This window comes from Mugil cephalus, chromosome 22, assembly GCF_022458985.1.
Source record: "Mugil cephalus isolate CIBA_MC_2020 chromosome 22, CIBA_Mcephalus_1.1, whole genome shotgun sequence".
NCBI lineage: Eukaryota > Metazoa > Chordata > Actinopteri > Mugiliformes > Mugilidae > Mugil > Mugil cephalus.
The window spans coordinates 18,397,263-18,420,717 of record NC_061791.1 but is presented as its reverse complement, the minus strand read 5'-3'; the positions used below and the strand labels follow the sequence as shown (position 1 = coordinate 18,420,717).

At 41.7% G+C, this 23,455-nt stretch overlaps 1 protein-coding gene across 8 annotated transcripts in view; it reads right to left on the bottom strand.

The window, feature by feature from the left end:
* The window catches only part of dennd5b (DENN/MADD domain containing 5B), a 62,072-nt gene that overhangs the window by 3,929 nt on the left and 34,688 nt on the right, over positions 1-23,455 (bottom strand). For 2 of the 8 annotated variants that reach the window (XM_047575130.1, XM_047575128.1), the window contains 19 exons: positions 17,008-17,195; positions 13,937-14,515; positions 13,474-13,705; positions 10,849-10,999; positions 10,593-10,683; positions 10,178-10,288; positions 9,207-9,338; positions 8,089-8,241; positions 7,732-7,813; positions 7,560-7,641; positions 6,765-6,893; positions 5,537-5,658; positions 4,320-4,465; positions 3,435-3,476; positions 3,016-3,134; positions 2,578-2,765; positions 1,783-1,865; positions 587-713; positions 171-345 (listed from right to left, as the gene is read on the bottom strand). In XM_047575130.1, the coding sequence (XP_047431086.1) occupies positions 171-345; positions 587-713; positions 1,783-1,865; positions 2,578-2,765; positions 3,016-3,134; positions 3,435-3,476; positions 4,320-4,465; positions 5,537-5,658; positions 6,765-6,893; positions 7,560-7,641; positions 7,732-7,813; positions 8,089-8,241; positions 9,207-9,338; positions 10,178-10,288; positions 10,593-10,683; positions 10,849-10,999; positions 13,474-13,705; positions 13,937-14,515; positions 17,008-17,195 (2,932 nt within the window). The remainder of the gene's footprint in view (positions 1-170; positions 346-586; positions 714-1,782; positions 1,866-2,577; positions 2,766-3,015; positions 3,135-3,434; positions 3,477-4,319; positions 4,466-5,536; positions 5,659-6,764; positions 6,894-7,559; positions 7,642-7,731; positions 7,814-8,088; positions 8,242-9,206; positions 9,339-10,177; positions 10,289-10,592; positions 10,684-10,848; positions 11,000-13,473; positions 13,706-13,936; positions 14,516-17,007; positions 17,196-23,455) is intronic. The other 6 variants (XM_047575131.1, XM_047575134.1, XM_047575133.1 and 3 more) reach the window with 4 other exon arrangements.

The following is a 23,455-nucleotide window of genomic DNA, read 5'->3' as shown; positions in this document are numbered from 1 at the left end:
ATCGCCTCCAAATGTGGTCAGAGATCAGATTACTCAAACACATCCTTGATGCATCTTGGGTGTGTTCACACATGTACTCTAAGCTGCTACTTGAGATTGGATTGCCCTGGATGGTTGTTGATTCAAGGTCTGAACCGGGCCTCGGATTAATTCTTTCTCCTGACACTGACCTGGCACCGAGGCAGACCAGCAGCTGGAACTTCCCGTCCTTGCCAATGTTCCTAGGGGTGGAGTTGATTGCATTGACATATCGACACAGTGATTGACAGGTCATCCCCAGGGGCTCTGCGGTCTCCCGAAGGTCTCCCATCTGGTCAGCTGACTCCATGTAAGCAACGGCCTTCTCTGTAGAGTGAGTGGTGAAATTATACACCCACACAGGAGCTGGTCAGCATCAGCTTCCTTTTACATCCCCCTCTGTGCTCCACCACACTAACCAACATTGAAAACCCATCTCACTATTAATATTAGATTACAAAAAATATTGTTTAGCAGTGAAACTAAAGACCCATTAAATCCTGTAAAAAGAGCCCAATAACATAATTCTCCTGAGCAGCAGCAGAGGGTGCTGACGCTCCACACTCACCCACAAAGTCCCACACGAACACGGTTTTCTGGAAGAGCCGCGCTGACTTGAAGCCGTGATGGAAGAACTGCTCCAGAGCTGCGACCAAACTGTTCTCTCCACACAGCAGGACGGTCAGGTTTCCCCTCTGCAAGGAGAACACAACAATATGTGGAACTGGCAGAGATGGGCAGTGCAAAATGTGTAAAAATATGAGAATTGATTAAAGTCACTTTTAGGTAAAGTATTATACTTCTACAAAGCTGCGACCCAATGGAGACACGGTGTGGTCCATGTTCCATTACATGTTTCCATAATCCTATAGCAATACATATTTTTCTGAATTCTATGCCTTATTTCTTTAAATCTACAGATTTTTTTATTTTTTTTGGGGGGGGGGGGGGGGGGGCTGTTTGTGGGTGCCATAAGATGCTTGTGTTAAAAGAACAACTGTTCACGATGTTACACATCGAGAAATAACATTCAGAGTTGTGTTTGTGTCCACCTAATTAATAAAGCATTCTCTTTTAGCTCCAATTATGGAGGCTATATGTATATAAAGAAAGTGATTATGGAAGTTCCCTCAATGTGAAGTCAGACTCCCTGAGAATAGGATGCTACCACCTTGGCATTAACTTGACATGGTATTTGATATATATGACAATCTGGATAACTAGCAGTTACTAATAATTTACATCTAAAAATGATTAGAGTGAATGAGAGAACAAAACAGGGTAAATTACTCCAGGACCAAAGATCTAAGGGAGTCTAAAGGCCCAAATGACTCTTCAGCTGCCTTAGAACATTGGAGTAACTCTGAGCTTGATTCTTTTCTTTCATTCAGTTTACAATCAGATGCTAATGTCACCTAGTTACTGCAGCCCTTTGAGAAGACTGAGCCACAGGAAACTAGAAGTGTGTGGTTCATGGCCTCTCTCAAGGCTGTATGCATCATTCTCCATCTCTATTCTCTCTCCATCTCTCCTTTGACAGACCGCACTTACAGGATGCTTGATAAATGTGGCCTGAACCATTTGTACATCATCTGTTCCCTCTGCTGTGGCAGTAAGACTTCCATTAAAGAAGCCATCAAACACCACTTAACTGACTAAAACACAACGAACACAGTCTCTCATAGAGACAGAGCCCGTAACATCGACACTCTTTAGATACTGTGTGGAATTCAGATACTATAGAGAGTCAGATCAGTCACTAACCTCTTTCTCTGGCTTGTGGAAGTGTTTGATGATGACATTCACTGCCTCCCCGATGGCCTCTTGTATTTGTGCTGAAGTTGGTTCTGGAGTGAGGAAAACAAGGACATCGTAACATCTCAATACTGACCTCTGACCTCTGTCAGCGTCAGTAACAGGAGGAGCATGAGTTTTCTAGTGTGTTAAACTCTACATGCAACAGCTCACATTGCTGTAGCTTCCCTGCAGTCATGACCCCTATTTGAGGGAATGTGAGGGACTGCTTTGAAACATGACCCTTTAGCCAAATATTTTTCATTCAAACACGTCATTTTAATCCTGGTATTTGGTAAGAGGTTAAATATACAAAGTCTGACGTGTTCCACTGGAATTATACATTAAGTTAAACTTATTGTGAGTAATCATTTAAATAAGAATAAACTATTTAACAATGTTTTTATTTTTAGCACTGAGTTTATTTGAGTTTTGCATTTTTAAAATGTGTGATTTATTATCTGCTCTTAGGGCAAAAATCTGGTCACCCATGTGGACACTGGTCTGCAACTTCTTTACATTTGAAAAACGTTGCTCATGAATTCTTACGCTCTCCTAAGGAATAAATATGTGATATGTTTTCATTGTCAGTATGTTACAAACTGTTACCGTATCAGGGTGAGTCAGCTGCTGCAAAAAGGGATTAAATTAAATGGACTCCTATCCATTGAAAACATTTTATAGAGCTTGTCCATGAAGCAGCTCCGATCAGAGATGAGGAACTAGATGACTATATGCTAAGCAGACAACACAACAGGTACTTACTGGGTCCTCGTCCAGATAGTGATGTGATGCTGATGCGCCTGACCTGGGATGGCGAGCGCTGCAGTGGAGGCGTACGGCACCCCCTCCCAGAATCCTCCTCTCCGCTGGGCAACACCAGTTCACCGATCAGGACCCTCTCCAGGCTGCCGTCATCCACGCCCTTCCCGAGCCATCGACCACAAGGGAACCTGAACGAAACAAGAAAGTGCTGCTTGCTTTCATATATGTATAAAAAAGCGCACAGTTGTCTACAGCAGTTGTCTTTGTTCTAGCATTTTTCATAGAGTGAAATATTACTTCTGAATTTACGATTTACATAATTTAGTGACTTAATGCTGTTTTCACAGGCTCCAGCAAAGTCGCATGGGCTCAGTTTGTAAGATTTTAGCATGAGTTTAAGAACAAAAAAAAAAAAAAAGAGGAATCTCCTGCGCTCACTTGTAGGTGTGTCCTGTGATCTCATTGCGAACCATGACACAGTCCACCAGCCATTTAGCCAGGAGGCCAGCGTTATCGTGACCCAGCTGCACAGTGGTCAGCTTCCCCAGGTTCTGACACTGAATGCAAACACACAGCAGACAGAATATCTTAGTTAATGCAAAGTAGATTTGTTGTAATACAACCTGCAACATTAAACCTCATTCAAGTGAGAATATTTAGAACACGCACTGAAATGAACCTGTCACATTTTACAAATAACAGACTGGCTTTACTTAGAACAGTTTTATATTCATCAGCAAGGCCAAGCTAGGCTACATTCCCTACGTGGGAAACACACACAACTGGGAAACAAGCATTTCCCGGCACAGAAGGGCATGATGGGAGATGGAAGGGGTGGAGCAGGGACTTGATCTAACCTTGAACACGGCGGAGATGTGCGTGTGAGACCTGAAAGCCGACTGAGGGAAATGGAAACACTTATTAAGACACGACAAATGGACTATAAAAAATGGCAGAATGGAAATCACAGAACCAAAAAAATAAAAAAATAGCATTATCATTCATGCACACACAGAGCTCACACATGCACCCAAAGAGACATGCAGTGTCAGAGGAGGACAGCAGGAAGTCACTGCGTCTTCTAGATGTTAATCTGTGTCTACGGTCGTTGAGTTCAGGCTGCACAGAACTCACACACACTGCTGATGGACGGATTTCCATGTCACCGCAATGGCTACACATGAAGCTATTTTCAGAAAGCTGTAATGTTCCCCAGTACACAAAATTCTGGCTCTAATGGATAAATATATATATGAATATAAATATTCATGGTGACCCACACTTAAACTTTTATGTCAACAGGCTTTTGAAAATGTGTAAGACGAGGTTGTAGACTGTATATAAACTGAAATGTTAGTGGAATGTTTATTTTTCATTATGTTAGTCACTTAGTAGGAGTCTTGGTTGGTATTTGTCTGATTCTGGTTCAAAAAATACATATGTAAAGTCATTGCAAGGTTTTAGAACCTTGAGCTTGTGTAACCTTAACTTCTGACAGCTAACAGTACATATTCTCTATTTCAAAATAAAGCAGCTCTCTAGTGAAACAATACAACAAGTAAGATGCACTGTGTTGCCCAGATAAATAAGGTGTTCCCACAGTAGCATGCAGAGTCAGATGTCTCACAAGTGACAGGAAGTGAAACAAACCCAAATATGGAAGAAAAAAAAAACTTGATGCCCGCACACAACAACTCAGTGACTGACTGCATGCTCAGCTGCTGCAAGGGCAGAACACTCACGTCAAAGGTCATCTCCAAGACATTCTTGGGGATCTGCATGATGCCCGAGTCTCCCAGCTCCCCTGACACACACACCCAGGGGTTGGAGGTGGTCATGGCATTGCTCAGCTTCTTGATGGGGATGATGACGACTCGGTATGGGATCACTGCAACACATCAGAGAAATAAACGACCATCTCACTTTGACTTAGTGTAACTTCTGAAATCAAGAATGAGGCCAAACGCACTGCAGTGACAGGAGGCAGGATAGGAAACACAACTGATCAGATAGCACAAGAGAGGTGACTAGATCCTTGTCAGGCTTGTGTAAATGCCAGCATGTATTTTCATATCTTGTCTATGAAGATACTCAGTCATCCAGGTCATTGTATGTCCCATAACAAAGGGGAGGTGGACTTTGACATAATTTATCCACTAAGTTCTTTTGCCCCAAGAAGTTTCACCCTCATTCACACTTTGTAGTAGTCTGGAGTATGGAGCATTTGGCCATATGCATTGGAGGAAAGAAACAGGCTCAACAAATTCCTCCAGTTACAGGTGAGTATTAAGTTGTTAACAGACCCTCATCATGTATGTTTGAAGTGCCCTCACAGACGTTCTTAATAAAAACCTAAACTCCCCATCAGTCATTTAGAACTGAAGAAGAAACTGCTATTGATGAAATGCTTCCAAGAAACCCTACAATTAACTTTTTTTAGGTTGTTAATTCATTGGTATGTGCACTCTGAGCTGAGCTGAATAATACATTGTGCATTGAATCACTGAGTACATTGTACATTTGCTCTAATGCTTTATTCATACTAACAGTGCAGCCAACCATTGATCAGCACTGACATCAACCAAATAAACAACGAACAAGGTGTTGTCTGGCAGCAGGAAATGCTTGAGGTACCCAGCAGGTGGTGTGTGGTGACTGATTCATATCTCCTTTAACACTCCAATTGCATTACTGTTAAGCACAGAGTTCATCAGGTTCCAGTTTAAGAGGCTTTACACCCCAATCTGTACATGTTACTTTACGATGGTGACATCAGCAGACAGGTCTTTAGATGACAACAAACCACGCAGTTCGAGGAATGCCTGGAAATGTCAATGGCACTGAAAATATAATCTTAAGTGGAATTTCTTCTTGGGCAACCTAGAGACTGATGGTTGGCAGATAAAACCCCTCATCTGAACAGAGGTCAGAGGTCACGTGTCGCTGACGGAAAACTCACTAATGGTGGTGAAGACGCTGGTGAAGCAGAAGTAGTCGACAGCGTTTAGAGAGAGCAGGTGGAAGAGGAACTGCTCCTTCTCCTCTTCACAGCGCAGGAAGGCATAACGCTTGTAGAGCTTCCTGGAGACACACAGACAGGATCGGATACAGTTCAATGACACACTGTCGTCTGCTCATCAATGCCTACTGTTAAAACAAAAAGCATGTACAGGTCAGTTTGATGATCTGAGGTCATGAGGTGGAGAGGAATGTTCTGACTATAATTAATACTAATAAAATGAATTTAAGGTGAATTTGTAAGGTGTGTAGTGTCTACTAAGGGAAATCAAAACTATTAATCTCAGATTAAAGATTAAAAAGATTAAAGTTCTCATGGATCTTGAGGTTATATGACAATATAAACCAGGGCTGAACTTGATGAGCTCTGCTTCCTTCAGCCCCGTCTCGAACTTGCACTTTATCACAGTGTGTCTTTTCTTTTTTTCTATTACTGTAAGTTTTGGTGGCTGTGCTTGTTTGACAAATCAAGCCAAAACTTATTATTTTCTTCTGTCAAATACGTGCGTACAACAGATCCAGCCTTACTGGAACCGTCTAATCTAATTGAGAAACAGCCCCAGATGATTTCCGTTTAAACGTTTGTGACTCTGGATGTGCAACGCTCTTTGCTGGTGGTGAGAAAGTGAAACAGAATGATAGACCTTTGAAGTGTCTAGCCTTGTGAAAATAAAGCACCCACTCATAAACGTTTCTGAGAAAGCGTAAATCTCAGTTCTGTGTAGAGCGGACTTAATGTGCTCATTGCCGGACCTTGTCTCAAAATCCAGCATGGTGGACCACAATGAGTCAAAAAGAGTGTAAAGCTTACACAAGCCACAGAAATGCAAAATTTGTGTGCAGTAAGCACTGTTTTCAAACTAGCTTGACAAATGCACGCCTACACTGATCAGCCACAAAAACACTGATAGGAGAAATGAATAACACTGACCATTTTGTGATGTGCTAGGAAACTTTTGGACCTGCCATTCATATGGATGTTACTCAGACATGTACCACCCACCTAGAACAGACTAGACTAGACCAGACCAGACTGGGCCCCCCTGCCCCCGAGAGACATTCTCTCCATGGTAACATTCATGTTTAATGTCACGATCCCATAAAAAAGATAAACAAATACAAAGTTTGTCCAGTTTAGTACTGCATCATCAGACAGATGGACGTCTTACTTGGTTAAGGCTTGTCGTGACAGCAGCTGTTTGAGGTGCTGTGAGAGCACCTTCTTCTCCAGGGACAGACGGATCCAGGCTCTCGCTCGGCCAACATCTGTCTTAATCTCAGACATGTTCTTGATATGTCTGAAGAAACAGATGGGAGATTGACAAGAAGACGTTTCATGTAAGGTGAAGCAAAAAACGTGAGCAGCCGCCAAACTACTGTAATTCCATTTTTTGTGTCCGTGCTTCCATCCTGTTTTGTGTCAGTCAGTAATTGCTATGTCTATTGAATACCACACACTACTATAGGATACTAGCTGTATTTATAACCAAACAATAAGAAGTCAGTGTACATATAGATATACTGTTGTATATAGGAAATAATACATACTTGCTTTTCTTTTCTGAGATTCTCATGGCGCTTTCTCAATATTATCTGAATTTTGTGTTTTGTTTAGCATCTGCAAGAGGCTTCCCTCTTTCCTTAGGGCCTTGTTTTGGATTGGCTATTTCCAATACAGTAAAAAATAGTGTTTTTCAGGGTGCATTCTGACTAAAGCAGAACTGTGCTGTTGTGTGCTGTAGGTGTGAGGCTGGAAATAAACAAAAATCTTATTTTTTCTGTCTATAATGCTGGAGCAACATAGAAGCCTAAAGGTGAGTTTGGTGAAAATGATTCATATCATGCTCGTGAACTGGCAATAGCTTGCCTGAAGTTTTAAGTTTTTAGGTTGTTGGTATGTCCATCTTTATTTCGTAAAAGAAAAAATCTGTCAGGGACACCTTGAGAAAATTCTGTGACAGTACCTCATATCCTGAATGAGAGACACACGTGGAGCAGGTAGTGCTATGGAGCAATCAGACTTCCTCCTCTCAGGAACGTGAGGCACTGGTGAAGAGAAGTACAGGACATCATTGGTTTCATAATACTAGGATGATATTTAAAGAGAGCAGGGCTTTTGTTCAGTGTGTTTATTACCTGGTGACTCGGCCTGCTGCTGCTCCAGCTTCTCCTCGCGGGCCTGATAGTGGACTAGGTGGGACCACAGGGCTGACTTCCCCTGAAAAGTCACAGTTGTGAGAAAGCAAAAGTCACAACTAACACACACAACAAGGGCTAATGCACTCACTGATGAAGACACGGATTCTACGCACACAAAGAGGATTCAATCTCTAAATTTTCAATGTGGTCCAGTACCTGATAAACCACAGCGTGTTTATACTGACAGTACAGTACAATTGCTATCTGGTTCTTTTCTCTAATCTGATTAAGAATAAAGGAACACATGTGCAGCAGTCAGTGAATGTGTGCAGCTAGGTTTGTTTCCGTGCTGACCTGTTTGACCTGCAGCCCGTGGCTCCAGATCCTCTCCAGCAAGTCACACAGACTGGCGATCAGAGTGTTTTCCTCCAGCCCCGTGATGTTAGCCTCTCCATGGCCCAGCTCCACCGCCTCTCGACCCATCTTCTCCACCAGCATACGCTTAGTCTGCAAAAGGACCAACCACAATCCTAACTTCTGATGCCTATTGATTTCTTGAAACGGACAGAACTGTACTCTGTTGCAGATGATGATACATTTTACAAGTGAAATTTCTTGCTATGAGTGCAATAAATACTCTGTATTAGTAATGTGAGCCCAGTTTACATATTAGAAAGTACAGTTTGTAGCAGATTCCACAGTAATGGATTCTGACAAGTAAATAAGTAAATAAACTGTAAAATCCAAGAATATTTTAAAATGCAAACTGTCAGCTATTGATAAACATATCTAAGATGGAATAACAACAGCACCTCATTAAGACAACGTGAGCCAACTTTTCATCATGGTTTAACAGAGGCAGGGGTACAATGGACAGGTCACCAGTCCATCACAGGACTATTTATTTCATGGTTCCACTGCATTATCTTCCACACAACCAAAGGTGTGCATGGATAGTCTAGGATACCATCTGAACCCAGATGCAGCATAAATCATTCACCTGAAACCCACCTGAACCAACCCTTGTCACATTACTATGAGTATTAGTAAATTAATTGGTTTGAAAACTGTTCTGTACAGACTTTTATTAAATGAATGTACTTTCATATGTACTCAGTTAAAAAATGCGTGATTAAAATTTTAAACACAGCCGAGGACACAGTCAATTAGATAACTAGGAACAATTTTATTATTATTTTTTAAATTTGTCTCATCGGTTCTGATTTGATCGTGTATTTAAAAACCCTGTTAGGGACGATGACATGCTTTGTGCTGTTAGTATGCAAAATTTCATCAAAAAAATAATTGAATAATTTTTATTATCAAATGAATTTAAATTCAAATTAACAGCAAATGGGGTTTCAGTAATGAACTGTGTAACTAAAATAATACTTCTTATAATAATTCTCTTTAAACCATACAGTGTGACTAAGAATGGTGAGTGCAGACATATGTTGCATTTGTTAGTTCACCTTCATGCGACACTCCTTGAGCAGCCCCTCCACAAACTTCCAGTTGGTCTGGGCGATGACGGCGGGGGACAGATCCGACAGTTTGGGTTGTCTCAGGTTCTTCCCCAGGCCGCGGGCCTCCTGCATGTACTTCTGAAGACCAGACAAAGCCACTTAGAGAACGAAGCTAATTCTTCATGAAAGCAGGCAGGTTGTCATCACTTTTGTGCATGTAGTCTTTAACTTGCACATTCTAAAGGTTGAAATAGACGCTAGTCCTCAGGACATACAGTCCTGACACAAGTAACTTCAGTTGTCATTATAAACAGAACACAACCTAGATCTTGTTTTTGTGAGTTAATCATCACATTAAACAAGACACAAGGGTGACTGATAAGACTATAGATTACTCTTAGGTTGTATTTATTTTTGTGTGAACCTGAAAAGGACAGGATTTATGTTAGTTCACTGGGAAGTGTATGGATCAGCAGGTAAGTGAAAGCCAAAGGGTGTGTGTGTTGGACAGTGATGGGAGGCTAGTACGGTTCCCTCTAAAGCCACAGTTTTATAGTTTTTCCAATAATGATCCATAGATCTGAGTGTTTCTGTAAATGACTTCACAGCTCAGAAGACTTGTAAGGACCTGGTCATACAACAGGGGAATTGAAATTTAAATATTATTAAAATAGCTGTCATTGTTCAATTTGACATTATTGTTAGCCTATCCTATTCTCTAGCATCACATCCCTGCCCTGTTGTGAGAACAGCTGCCACCAGGCTGCACACCTCCAACCCTTCAGCAAGATAACCAACTAATGTTTCCCTCTACCGTGTGGGAAACTAGGCTAATACAAGACAGAAATCTTCTGAAATTGATGTTTTAATGTCTTGGGGGCAGGTGAGACTGTTGACTAAGACTGGAGGTAAAGGTGGAGGTGGGTAGAGGTGGGATCTGTAAGGGAATCCACAACACAGGCAGCTCCTGCACATACCAGGCAGGACGCAGAGGCAGATTTTTTAGGCGGTTTGATAGGCGGAGGGGACGCTTTGTCCCACTCCCAAAATGCCATGGAGTTCTGCAGGACCAGACAGCCCTCCACCTGCTGGTAGGAGGAAGAGAGGTACCACCCGACCCCACACCGCCCGCCACGGGACGCATGAGCAGACAGTAGAGGGCGGAAGCATAAGAGAAGAATGGGGAAAAAAACAAAACAAGCAGCATGCACATGAAGTTTTTGAAATTTTAACAGAGGATATAAAGAAAACAAAGAAAGCTCAAACAGAAACAGGATGAAAACAAGAAGAGTCACGAGACAAAAAGTAAAGACATGACATGTTAGAGAAGGGAGGAGGGGTGGAGTGGAGGGCAGGCCGGGAAGAACAGATTGTTGTTGTTGATTTTTTTACCTCCTTCAAGTCGTTGTCAAGGTTCAGATGTTCTGTTTGTTGTCTGTGACGATCTTTTCTACGTTGAGTTGTCATCGTCCTGTGAGACCACCTAAACACCAACATTGTGTAATTATGAACTATTGCTTTTTAAAGATTTTATCCTTTGAGATTAAGTAACAATCCAGCATTCACATGAATCTGTTCCTATGTACAAACACTGAATATACTGTGTTTGCAGCCGGTGGCACCTTGGTGGCTCAGTATTTTAACTCACTTGTTATTGGTAGGCCCGGTGTTGAGGACATCGGCCTGCAGTTTGGGGAAAAATCCCTGCTCGTATTTGCCTTGGCCAATTTTCATGTCCAGCAGGTGTGGGTGGATGGCCGTGTGGTCGATCTTATTGAGCCGCTGCTCAATGGTGTGAGCTGCAGGGGAGACAATTCAGAGCAGATTCAGATTACACTGCAAACAGGTTACAGTCAGATGGCATAAAAAGGATTCCAGTTGAGGTCACATTTTTTACAATCACTGATAAGTGTTACAATTCTCAGTTTCATAATGCTGATGCTGATACCATTAAAAAAATGCAAAATGGCCCAAACAGTTGTACATATGATCTGGTCTTGTGCTAAACTGGGTTCATTTTGGTCATATATTTTAACACATTAAATAGGGCATACGGTTACGTTGTTGCTCCGAATAGCCTGTCTGAAATTTTTGGCATTGTTCCTTCTGCAGCTGTGCCTAAAGCAGGCCTTGGCATTTCCCACCCTGTTGGCTCGTTGGCCGATCCTCCTCAATTGGAAACTCGGCCACTTCCATTCTCGTTGGGTTTGGGAGGTGGTTTATAATTTGAAGTTTGAGAAACTCAGGTTTTAAAAGGTTTGTTGAAAGCAGTTCATGTCAGTTTGGATAATTTTTTGAAATATGGTACATTGTATAGACTTTTCTTTCGAGTTGGAGGACTGTTGTGTGTAATTGTTTATTGACTTTTTGTTATTAATTTTATTTCTTTTTGTGATATTATCAGCTATTTTATTTATTTTTTAGTTGAGTTGTTCCTTCATGTGTTGACTTCTTTGGCAGATGTCGTTCAGATAATAAATATACTCATGTCAATTAGTTGGTAATCTGTATGGAAAATAAGGGAAATGTAACCCAGCTGCCTTCATGTTTCTCCAGCTGTCTGTATAATGACTGACCTCAGGTGGCGCAAGTTGTGCAGAACAATGAATCAAGCATACCAAAAATATGTAAATGCAGCCAGAAAGATAGCTACGCAGACGAAAGTAGAGTAAAACCTAACAAATAATAATGACAATGACAAATAACTTCCTCTAGGTAACCCTACTATAAAGCGACATCTGCTCATTTGTCAAGAAGCTCTCTAGACTTGAAACCTGGTTGTTTGCACAATAAATTATAACTCATTTGTTGCTTCTTTGCTATCTTTGGACTCCCACTTTGACTGACTCTTCCCTCTAGCTCCTTCAGCTGCTTTAACGTCACATACAGCAGCAACAGCAAACACACTACAAATAGTACTTATCTGCTGACTTTCAGAGCTGCTTGCTGTTAAGCCGTCTGGGTTATGTTGAACTTGTTTTGCTGCTGAATAAATTCCCTCAGACAGAAGGCGCGTATTAATCTGGACTGTGGAGTGAACAGAGAGCAGAGGCACTGGAGCGAATCACCACGGGGGCAAGCAGAGGGAAGAGCTGCCTATTGTCTGAGTAATTGAGGACGTGCACGCGCCATCGCCCCCAAATGAGCTCACCACTGGCAATTAAAGCTGTACATCACTCGGCCCATTAGCACCAAACAGTGCAGGTCAAAGGCGGATGCCACACATGGGTGCAACAAAAAAAAACAAAACAAAGAGCAAGCAGAGAACCGCTCTGGGTTGAAAAATAATCCTGATCATTCTAATAGACAAAGATAACCATCGGAGTTCCAAAACTCTGCAAAACCGAGAATACTGAGAAAAACCGAAAGCTGATATCATCACTGTTTGCCTCGTCATATACAGCTGGGTTGCTTTGAATCATCATAACACATCTCTGACATATCCATCTAGAATACTTTATAACGCTGTTTTGATATGAAGTCAGAATTTTCCATCACATCATATTCTGTATTGTTTGTGTTCCTGAAGATAGATCTGAAACATCTCAGATGATCAGTTGATTGTGGAAAGAAACCATCTAACACAACACATTTATTAAAGGTTGTTGTTGTGGAGCAAATTGTTTTGGTTTTACAGATGCAAATTTAGTGCATCCCTCATCTTAGTTTATTGTTCATTAAACCACAATCAGACACATTACAACCTCACAGATTCCCTGCTGGCCTCCTGCAGTCTGACTCAGTGCTAAGTCTGATCTCCTGGCCTACACTGCAAAGTCAGCACCAATTAAAAGCTTAACAAAGTCAAACCCAAACGACACTAATTGAGGAAAAAAAAGCCCATACTGATCAGTCTTGCTATAAGTAGATGTCTTGTGTGTATGTGTGCTTTTGTTTGTGTGTGTATGTGTGAGAGACAGTGATGGAGTGTTTGCTGTGCTGGGATGCAGAGGAATGTGGGGTTTTCTGGTCACTAGGGAGAGCTGAGCTGCTTCCAGACGATAAATGAGAGACAAGACGGAAAAGAGAAATGGAGGAGAAAGCAGAACGATAGATGTTGACTGTTTGTGTGTATTTTTGAAATGCACAGCAATTGCAGTACTGTCTGACCTTGGCTAATGCAAGACTCAATGATTCAGATGCTTTCTTACTTCTAAATCCAACACTAGCCTTCTTGTTTTTCCTTCGAGTAAATTTACCCCTCGATCTTATGACGTTCCAATTTCCTATGTTTTGACTGACATCACACACAGGTGCGTCTTGTTGATCTTACCAGACTCCTTGAGAATGGAGCACCTCTGATAGCTGGAGGATCGGAGGCTGGGAGCACGAACATTGTAGAGGCGAGCCTTGTCAATGCGGGTGTCAAAGACGCGCAGCAGCGGCTCCTTCTCCTCCCACTGGGACATGATCTTGTTGTCAATGAAGGTGGCAAACATCTGTGTCTCGATGAAGTGCGACAGGAAGGGCAGGTAGGGCTCTGGCTGATCTGACAGAAATGAAGCCTAAAGACAACACCAGATGTTTTTAATAATGTGCAGTAGACGGCATTTTACAAGGTAAATACACTACATGTAGTTCATTGACAGTCCCCACAATGTTCTCAATGCATGTGTTACACGATTTAGCACTGATTACCATGACCATGTCCCATTTCTACCCTTCTACTCCGGCATTAGCAGGCTGTCTGAGAAACATCATGCATTACAGTTAGTATTTGTGTTTAATTGTGTCACCTTGTCAAAGTTGTGCATCTGCTCCCTGTTGGTGAGCCAGGACTCCAGATCCGGGGCGCTCTGGATGACAAAGGCTTCATAGTCAGCAAACATGGTGGTGAACCGGCTGGCGAACACCTCTCTGAGCTGGACGTTCAGCTTGGCATTCCTCAACTCCTCCTCTTCAGCTGGTGTCCGGCCTCCTTGCCCGTCAGTGCCCTGGGCTTTGACGCCGGCCCTTAGAGCATCCACGCGGGCAACCGTCACCCCGGTGCGTTTGGTCAGCGCCTGCAGTCTCTCCAAGGTGGCGTTACCCTGCAGCAGCTCAAGCACAGCCAGCTCCTCTCCTGCCAGGTTCCCGTTCCTTCCATCGTCTTCCAACTGCAGGAGGGCGGCCGTCTTGCGCTCCCTACCTGGGGTGGAAGGGGTGCTGCTGGGACTTGAGCGGGTCTGGGGTGGTGCACCAGTTTTGGCAGACATGCCAAAGCTCAACAGCACTTCGTTGAGCTCCTGAATGAACTCGGTTTTGTTGGGGAAGTGGGGGAAGTCCTCGGGAAGCTCGATGTAGTGGTTGTCAATATCCACAAAACACAGGTTGGCCTGGGACAGGAAAATATATGTATATTACAATACAGTTTAGTAAGTGGAAGATAAACGCTTCCCCTGTGGATTGTTGACAACAGATATGAGCTAGGGCAAAAGAGCCGGAGCAGGTATTATCAGGAGACATGCTGAGGACAGATTGGGTTTAGGAGGTTTGACAGGGAAATGTAGGCCAGGAAATTTAGAGTGCAGAGAATGTAGGCCAGTATGTGATTGATAATAGCACATTCTCAACCTGAATCGGACATAATGGAGTTACCACTACACCCTCATATGGGATTAAAGCTAAACCTGTGATCTATCAACAAGTGCTTAAAATCACACAAAACCATAGAAATGGGGATGAGCTTATACAACCAAACAAAGGATGATATATTTTAGTCTTCCTGTAACGTCTACAATCAAGTAGGACACAGCACATCGCAGCAGTGAATTACAGGTACAACAAAATGCATAAAGGATTCATCAAACTCTATACTGTTCTTTTTTTGTTTCTTTTTTAAGTTGCATATATGAAAACTATTACTTGCATAACTATATATTTTTTCCACAGAAATAAAAGCTATATGAATTATATCACAATGTCATGGTGATGCATGGAGGGATGGTTTTCATCTGAGTGAAAAAGCAATAAGTTAAAAACAATCCAACCGGGATTGGGGATGATTAAAAGAAAGGAAAAGAAAAAAATAATAACTTGCTGGACAGATTGCACCATTTAGTTTTTTGGTTCCAGACAGGTTGTCCTAGTTGGGATCTAAAGCCCTCTAGCTATACTTTTATATACTCCGGCAAGGAGAAGGAGGAGGGAAAAAAAGGAACAATTATGATATCAGTGTAATGAACCATGTAATCAAGACAGGTATGATCAGGTAAAAAACAGAAAAGCTTAGTTAAAGAACAGAATAAAAACCGTCTGCTATCAATTCCCTTGTTACATCCATATTTTCCTCTCTCTTCATATCCTCTCTGCTTCGCGTTAAGCTCTCCTTTCATCAGCAGCCAATTTCTAGGTCACTGCCACTTCAAAGGATCATTCACAAATGCAGGGAGAATCTCCAGTTTTAAAGCGTAGCCTCCCATGTGGGGGAGTAGCAGAGGGGGCCAGGGAGTCCTCTGCAGTGGCATCCTGCGCTGGCTAGGATAATTAGCATCCATATGGAATGTGTCGGATTAACGAGCACTGGGAGTCGGGGGGGAATGTAAGCAAAGCCGGAAGCAAGTCTGGATGTTCCGCTTTGTTAGGGCTTTATCTCACTTAACACATGAACACACACACACACACATATTAACAGTAACCCTGTTCTGAACTACACACTGGTTTAAATCCAGCTCACAATGTCTGATTAAGGCTGAAATAAAAAGGGAGGAAGAATAGAGCAATAAATTCCATTTGGTTATGGCTCCAGGTGAAGTCACATATGAACAGGTTACACGGTGAGTATTTATCCAGCAAAAAAAGCACAGGCTGGTGTTACTAATGACAGCTGAGTTTAGTTCCTAGAACACTTGACAGAATGGAGACAATATTAATGAAACTATTTTGTTCTTAGTTTGACATGTCTGTTGTGTGTGAGAGAGAGACACGACAGAAGGTTGTTTGGAACAGAGAGGTGTTTTCTGTAATTTCCTGTCTGTCTGAGCAGGAGCCTGGTAGTCTGACTATTGTGTGTGTGTGTGTGTGTGTGTGTGTGTGTGTGTGTGTGTGTGTGTGTGTGTGTGTGTGTGTGTGTGTGTGTGTGTTGGCCTTGGACGGTGTGTTGCTAAAAGCCCTGATTGTAAGCTGCAGCTTGTTTTACTATTCTTGTGGGAGTCTTCTATCATACTTAATACACGGAGCGTGAACGCACCTCCAAACACATACATTAAACTCTAAGCTCAGAGTCCTCCAAGTCGGCTTTTCATACTTGAGATTCCTTGCTCTGGGGCAATTTCAATTGAAAGGAAAGCTGACATCCTAATTTAACATTCATGTTAAAGGTTATGACGAGTCTCAGAATTCAAGTTTTAAAGGCAAGACCTGAACAGTGGTGAAATACTACTCAGAATATTTACTGGTGAAAGAACCAGTAGGAAATACAAATTGGTAAAAAAAAAAAAAAAACAAAAAAAAAAACATAACATAATAAGGATAAAATGGTAGTGAGAAAAGAGTGTACCTTTAGTACCTTAAAGGGGAAATAAAACGTACATGTATTGGTCCTTGTACAGAGAACTATATCCGAAATAACACCTTTGCTAAAGTCAAAGACTTTTGGTCATTTCCACCTGGCTTGCCTGCTAGGGAGTCACCATTTTGAAGTGATGCAATCAAATACACAAAACCCTTATTGTAGATTATGGAGAGAGATGTTACAAAGCACTTTGTATCACTTTGTTCGCACACTCCGGGCTCACGGTTTACTAATAGCTAATAACTAATAGCTACATAGGTTTTATTGCCAACACACACTTGTACTACTTTTAACACAGGCAGGCTGGTGTTGTACCTCCTGAGGAAGCTCAAGTTTGGAGCGGTCAGTGCCCTCTTTGGACTGCAGGCCCATCAGGTACGGGACAGGTGCATCCAGGAAGTGGAGCAGGGAGGCTGGCAGGATGGGAACATAGACATGCTGCCACTGGAAGGGAAACAGCAGGGTGGTGATGCCCTCCGCCACCGTCATCAACCGCTGGTAGTCTGAGAGACATTGAGGAAGAAAAGAAATGTGATAATATGAAAAACAGGCTCATGATCAGCTGAAGCTTCACCTCCTTTAATTTGGCAAAACATTCAGGTAAGAGGAAGCTCTCTCACGCATGGGAGCTCTTTATCAAAGGAAATCATTTGAAGGCGGAAATCATTTTCGCGCTTTCACAATGCGATACATTACCAATGTGTCACATAAGAAATTTGTTTGCTGTAGCTCACTGTGCAACAGTATTCGTACTACTGATAGTGTTACTGATTGGCCTTGCTTCGGTGAGTTTTAATCATGGTGAATTATCAACACCACACAAACAGGGCTGCTTTCCTGACTGGGTGTGGTTCATGAGCAGCAGCTTCTGGTGCTATCATGAGACGCAGAGCTGTCATAGACTCAACATGACAAAAATGCAAACTCTACACTGTTACTCTCATTTGATGAGATTTTTTGATGTCTAAATTAGTCAGCCTTCCTCCGTGTTTCTGTCTTTCCCACTATGCATTGCTCACACAGTATCAATTTGGCTCTTTCAATTGGATTTGTGCACAATAAGAAAAAATAGAAACAGGTGCCAGATTTACTTATTAAATTTACTTAATAAATTCAAAATGTCTTTAGCAATTATCAAGTCCCTATATGTTGCCTTAATCTATAACAGAACAATTGTATTGCGGTAGAAACTCCTCAACTGACCAGATGCACTAGTGGGAGATCACATAAGAGGTTTATGAGGTTCACTAGTAAATATAGTGAGTGTATAGATTTGCAGGGGTGACTTTAATCAAGAGGTAAAAATTGAATCTGGGAGTTGGGGTTCAAAACGAGAGGAATTACATTCTGATGGATTCTTTTCAATCATGTTTTTCATATATATGTATGTGTGCGTTCTCGAAAACAGATTAAAGCTGTGGTAGCAGGCTGGCTTTAGTATTGAGTTCAGCTGCAGTTTCATCAGATGTTATTATGATGACCAGAGCGTAAAGCCTCTATGACCTCGAGGAAAGAGGGGGAAAAAAGAATAAAACGTGACTGAGTTCCACCAATTTATCCCATCAGCTGCTGCCTTCATCTGTGCCCCCTCCCCCTTTGTCATGTCCTTTCATTCTGTCTAGTCTAGGTTTGTCAGTCAGTCAGTGTATGTTCACGGTCACTGGAGATGCATTAAGGCTTCCAAAGCCTTTACCCACAGTCTGCAATGATTTATATTCAGCAAGAGAAACTCATGTTCTTGGGGAGTGAGGAGAAAACACACAAATAAAATTATTAGTGCCTTAATAAGTGCATATCCATGTACTTGCAGTGTGTGTGTGTTTGAATGATTTCCAGTTCAGTGTCATGGCAGTGTGGAGCAGTGAAATGAACTGTCATAATTTATTCGATTAGCCATCTGGGGGCCAGAACAGAGCATCTGGTGTGATTACAGGCAAACAGGCATGTTGTGGCAAGAAAGTAGAAAGTGTGTGAAATTAAATTGCAGTTCGTAGCCACATTCTTTTTTGCAGTCTTATGCAACTTTCATTTTGTGTTCATCATGTTGTATGAGCTTCACTCATGTTCACTCACTTTGTTTGTGTAGGTCACATACTATCATACTGTCTCACACATACTACTACAGTCGCGCAAACATACTATCATACCCTCACAAACACTACTATAGTTACACACATGCACACTTACTATCATACTCTCACAAACACTAATATAGTCACACACACATACTATCATACTCTCTCACAAACACTACTATGGTCACAATTACTAAACAGGAAGTTAGTTTGTTTAAATAGGAAATAGTATAAAACCTCATTCCTTGATTGGTGCACAGCTCTGGGAGCTTACTGCTAGCTAAATGGAAGCTGTGGGTGATATAAATATTTTAATAGAACTGTACGCAGCTCAACACATCACATCGAACCGAGTCTGTCGTTGTTGTTAGCATAACATCGGTCGTATAGGGAACGAGACGTTAATGTTTCCTACTTCATGCGGTGGATAAATATTTCCCAAACTGACATACTTTATTTAAAAGTAGTATTAATTATTATTTACGTTCTGACTTCGGTGGCGGTTTGTTGGATAGCCTCCCGTTAGCCTGGTTAACAGACCGGAGCCTCAGTGGAAGGCTAGCCTAAGGCTAATTCCTTAACTGGCTGATTAGATGGTTAACTTCAGCTACCAGACTAGCTATACTGGGCACTGACACCGACCATAAAAATAATTCTCAAAATTCACTTAGCAGGTGGTCTTGTAGGAGGTGCAACAAAGCAGACAACTATTATTTTTTATTCAAAATGATCCAAAATGGACCAAAACCTCAAACCCAGCCAAAAGATTGTCATTAGCTCAGGTGAGGACTAACAGAGAGACCAAGGCTAGCAGCTAGTGGCCTCTGGCAGCGCCCATCCGTCACCTGTCACTCAAAGTGAGAACGCCCTTAATTATGCAGAATTTTAAATGTTCATAAAAAATAAACGCACCCCATACAGTTGTCATGAATAGTGAAATAAACCATTGAGACCAAAACCATTGTTTGAACCAGGCTGTAAACATGTTTTTAACATGGGGATCTATGGCGATTTGGTTCTTTTTGCAGCCAGCCTCAAGTGGCCACTCGATGAACTGCAATTTTTTGCACTTGAGCACAGGCTTCATCACTCAGGCCCATGGTATCGCCCGGCTCTACTTGAGATCCGGCTGGAGAGACACATCCGGTAACAACACCCATGATGAGCCAAGCAGAAACTGAAAATTCAAGTTGACTTCCTTTTCAATCAAACTCTCTCACCCATACTGCTACACTCCGCTGCTACACATCGCATATCACTCTCGTACATTCACATACCGTTTCATCCACAGTAGCGTGTAAGATAGTTTGATAGTAAGTGTGCCTGACTATAGTAGTATGTGTGAGACAGTTTGATAGTATGTGTGCGCAACTATAGTAGTATGTGTGAGAGAGTTTGATAGTATGTGGGCGTGACTATAATAGTGTTTGTAAGAGAGTATGATAGTAAGTGTGAGGGCAAATATGAATTATTTCCTAAAAGGCCTGTCAAACTTATATTCTTTGTAAAGTCTGCACATTTTCGACCATTTATTTCTATCCCCTTTTAGCTCAGGATTTGTCAAAGAAGAGGCAATAATGACCAAAGTCATAGTTATTGCTGTGTCCTTTTTGCCAGTCGGGTTCATTTTTCTACCTCCTGCTTAACTTTCTACTTTCTGCTTCAATTTCAACAATAGGGACCTTTGCCAAAATTTCCCCTGAGCTGTGTCATACAAATATTTGTACCTTTGAACCTTCTCAGTTAACATTACGGACACTTTATTAATCCAAAGCAATCAATACAATTCAACTGCAGAGATAGAGAGGACTGGACCAATCACAGCTGTTGTGGTGTGTGTTGCCGCGACACATAGTTACATTTCTGGGAGATGCACATCAAAATAGTGCTTATTCAGCATAACGTCTCTAATATATAGTGAAATGAGTTAACCTGTAGAGTACAGTGCCCAAGCCACATAACCGCACACTTTCATTCCCACTCTAGCTGAGGAGCCACATGACAAAGACTGAGAGTCAGAATAATAGATGAAGGGAAACTTACTGAGACCATGCACTGTAAATGAAAGCAAACATTAGCAAGGAAGTATCGATTTGTCCGTATGGGGATTTTTACTTTCTTTTTGAGTATTGCCAGTGTCATTACTACTCTAGGGCTGGCAGCTGTGTGGAAAGGGAACATCACAGAAACCGTTGGGCTACGGAAATGTCTTGGTTTTTGCAAATCATTATCTATCTTTAACCGTGATCAAAGGGGTTTTGCTGGCTGGATTTATTCTTATTAAAAAAGTCCTGTCTTATCAGCTCTATATAAGCAACTACAATTTTAGATATAACACATGATATTAATATGATAAATTGATCTCAGAAAGATCCATTTATCCCTGACTCGTGTGGTAGGTAATGTGACAGAAAATGTTCTCTTAAAATGCACTGATATGAGAGATAAGATTTTAAATCCTCACCCCACAGAAAGAAGACAGATCAGTGAGAAACATCCCACCTGTGAGTGTATGTTAAAGCTTGTATGTATTTTATCTCTCGTGTCTGAACAGGTTCAAAGGTCCTCCCACACACACACCACTCTGTGGGAACAACAAGGGAGTCTCATTGAAACACTCCCGTTTCTTTCTTCAAGTTACAGCATATCCCTTTCTGCCTATTCCTATTGGTGCACAAATCACATCAGGACAGGTTTAGCCAAGGCAACATGAGCTGGCTTTTCCAACACTTCAGATCTAATATGATATGTCACAAAAAGTGCGCCTCACTCGCATGTGAGGGAATACAGAGAAGAAGAAAACTCCCTATTTGTGTTATAGTCAGAAATTGTTATGGGTGCTCCTTTCAAAATGGATAAGTCATCTTTAACAATATTTTCTACGCTGCAAAGAAACTCCCTCTGAAACCCGGCAAGTGCAAGTGCCTGTGACAGGTGAGCAAGCATGTAATTATGTACAACGAAGCAAATCTGATAGGGAAAAGCACAGCGTAGCAGAAAGCCCCGACACTGACAGAGCTCAGGGATGCTTTGAGGTTCTCATTCTGTTATGAGCCTGAAAAACAGGCTGGGACGTGTTGAGTCATTGTGAAACTGTAACGGCACATCAGGGACTGATAAAAACATGCAGCTCAGTCTCACAAGGGAAGAAGTGAGCAACTCTGTGGTAAGTAGTTGACATTAGTTGATCTTTGTCTGCACCATCATAATGTAAGCTAGGAAAGATACTTGATAGAAGGCTCTTATCCCTTGACGAATACAACTGAAACCACTAGTATAGTCTAAAAACCTACTGCTAATAAACTGGCCTGGAAATCATACCACAGCCAGCCAGAAGGAATGTAAATTAACTTCACTCAATATCATATAATTGCACCACCCCCTACTGTGTTCTATAATTGCACGAGACACTTGTCACGGTCTCCCACTACCTGCCACAGCCGATGAGTGTGTGAGGATGACAGGTAGCGGTGGGGGCAGACGACGCCTCTATCTGTCACGGTGTAAATGGCTGCTGATTGATCGGGACGAGCATGGGAACATATGGCCGGGCAACGTCTCATTAACATCCGCGGAATGTTCATCTCATTTCCCCTCAATTCATCCCTTGCGTCACCTGCCTCCGGCAGAATGAAGCTCCTTGCTGGGTTTTTACTCAGTCATTGCAGAGAAAATAGGGCTCGTTTGAACTGACATGTCAGAGCCCGTGCTGAGCTCCAGGACTGATTGCCTGTGAAAAACAACGAGCACTTGAATAAAATTGGAATATTTTTCACTCACGTGACGTTGATATCTTTTCTGATAGACGGCCTTTAATACTGACAGAGATGAATGGAAGTTGGAAGTTGATGGAATGGGGAGAGAACAGCTTTGGAGCAGCCACTCTTCTTTTTAAACTATAGAGACTACATCAGTTAACATTTTCTAAACAATACTGTGCTTTTTGACTATTCTGTTAGTATCAGTGTCTATGGGTATTCAACTTTCTGTCATCGACTGTTGATGCAAGCAAACCAGGACATAAAATAATATTTGGACATTTTGGAAATTAGCTCAGTTTTTGAAATCAGCTCAGATTTTTTTGCAGCATTTTAGTGGAACACTCTTTTGAAATAAAGACCGCCCCCTCAGCCATCAAATGAAATCAGATACTGAACAGATGACCTGCTGGTGAAACCTACTTGTAGGTATAACAAAATCTGTTCTAATCATATCATGTGGCAGAACACATTGTTATTCTCTGTTCCTTACACTAACAGCAATCTCTGCTACAAACCTTATCAGAATTATGTCTTGCTGAGTTGGGTTCTTTGGCAGCACAACCAAAGATAACTGGAGGCTGGGAAATGACAACATTTAAACATTTACTCATGTTTAAGTCCAAAAAAAGCCCAGTTTATGAAATTCAGGAAAATACTGCTGTTGGTCACCATGATTAAAGAGATCCATGATGATGACATTTAAAAAAAAAAAATCAGTGGAAAATCATGGGTGAGATGGTAAAAACAAGCAGCACAGAAATTATTTAACTTGATCTTCTCTAATTAGTAAACAGGAAAAAAGTTCTGGTGTCTGATCCTTCACAGATGGTTTGCACATTGTGCTGTCCCAGCAGTTCAACTGAGGAGATTTCAAAGTTATGCAACAAGCATTTTTAAGGAGTGTAAACAGCGCTAACCTTTTAATTT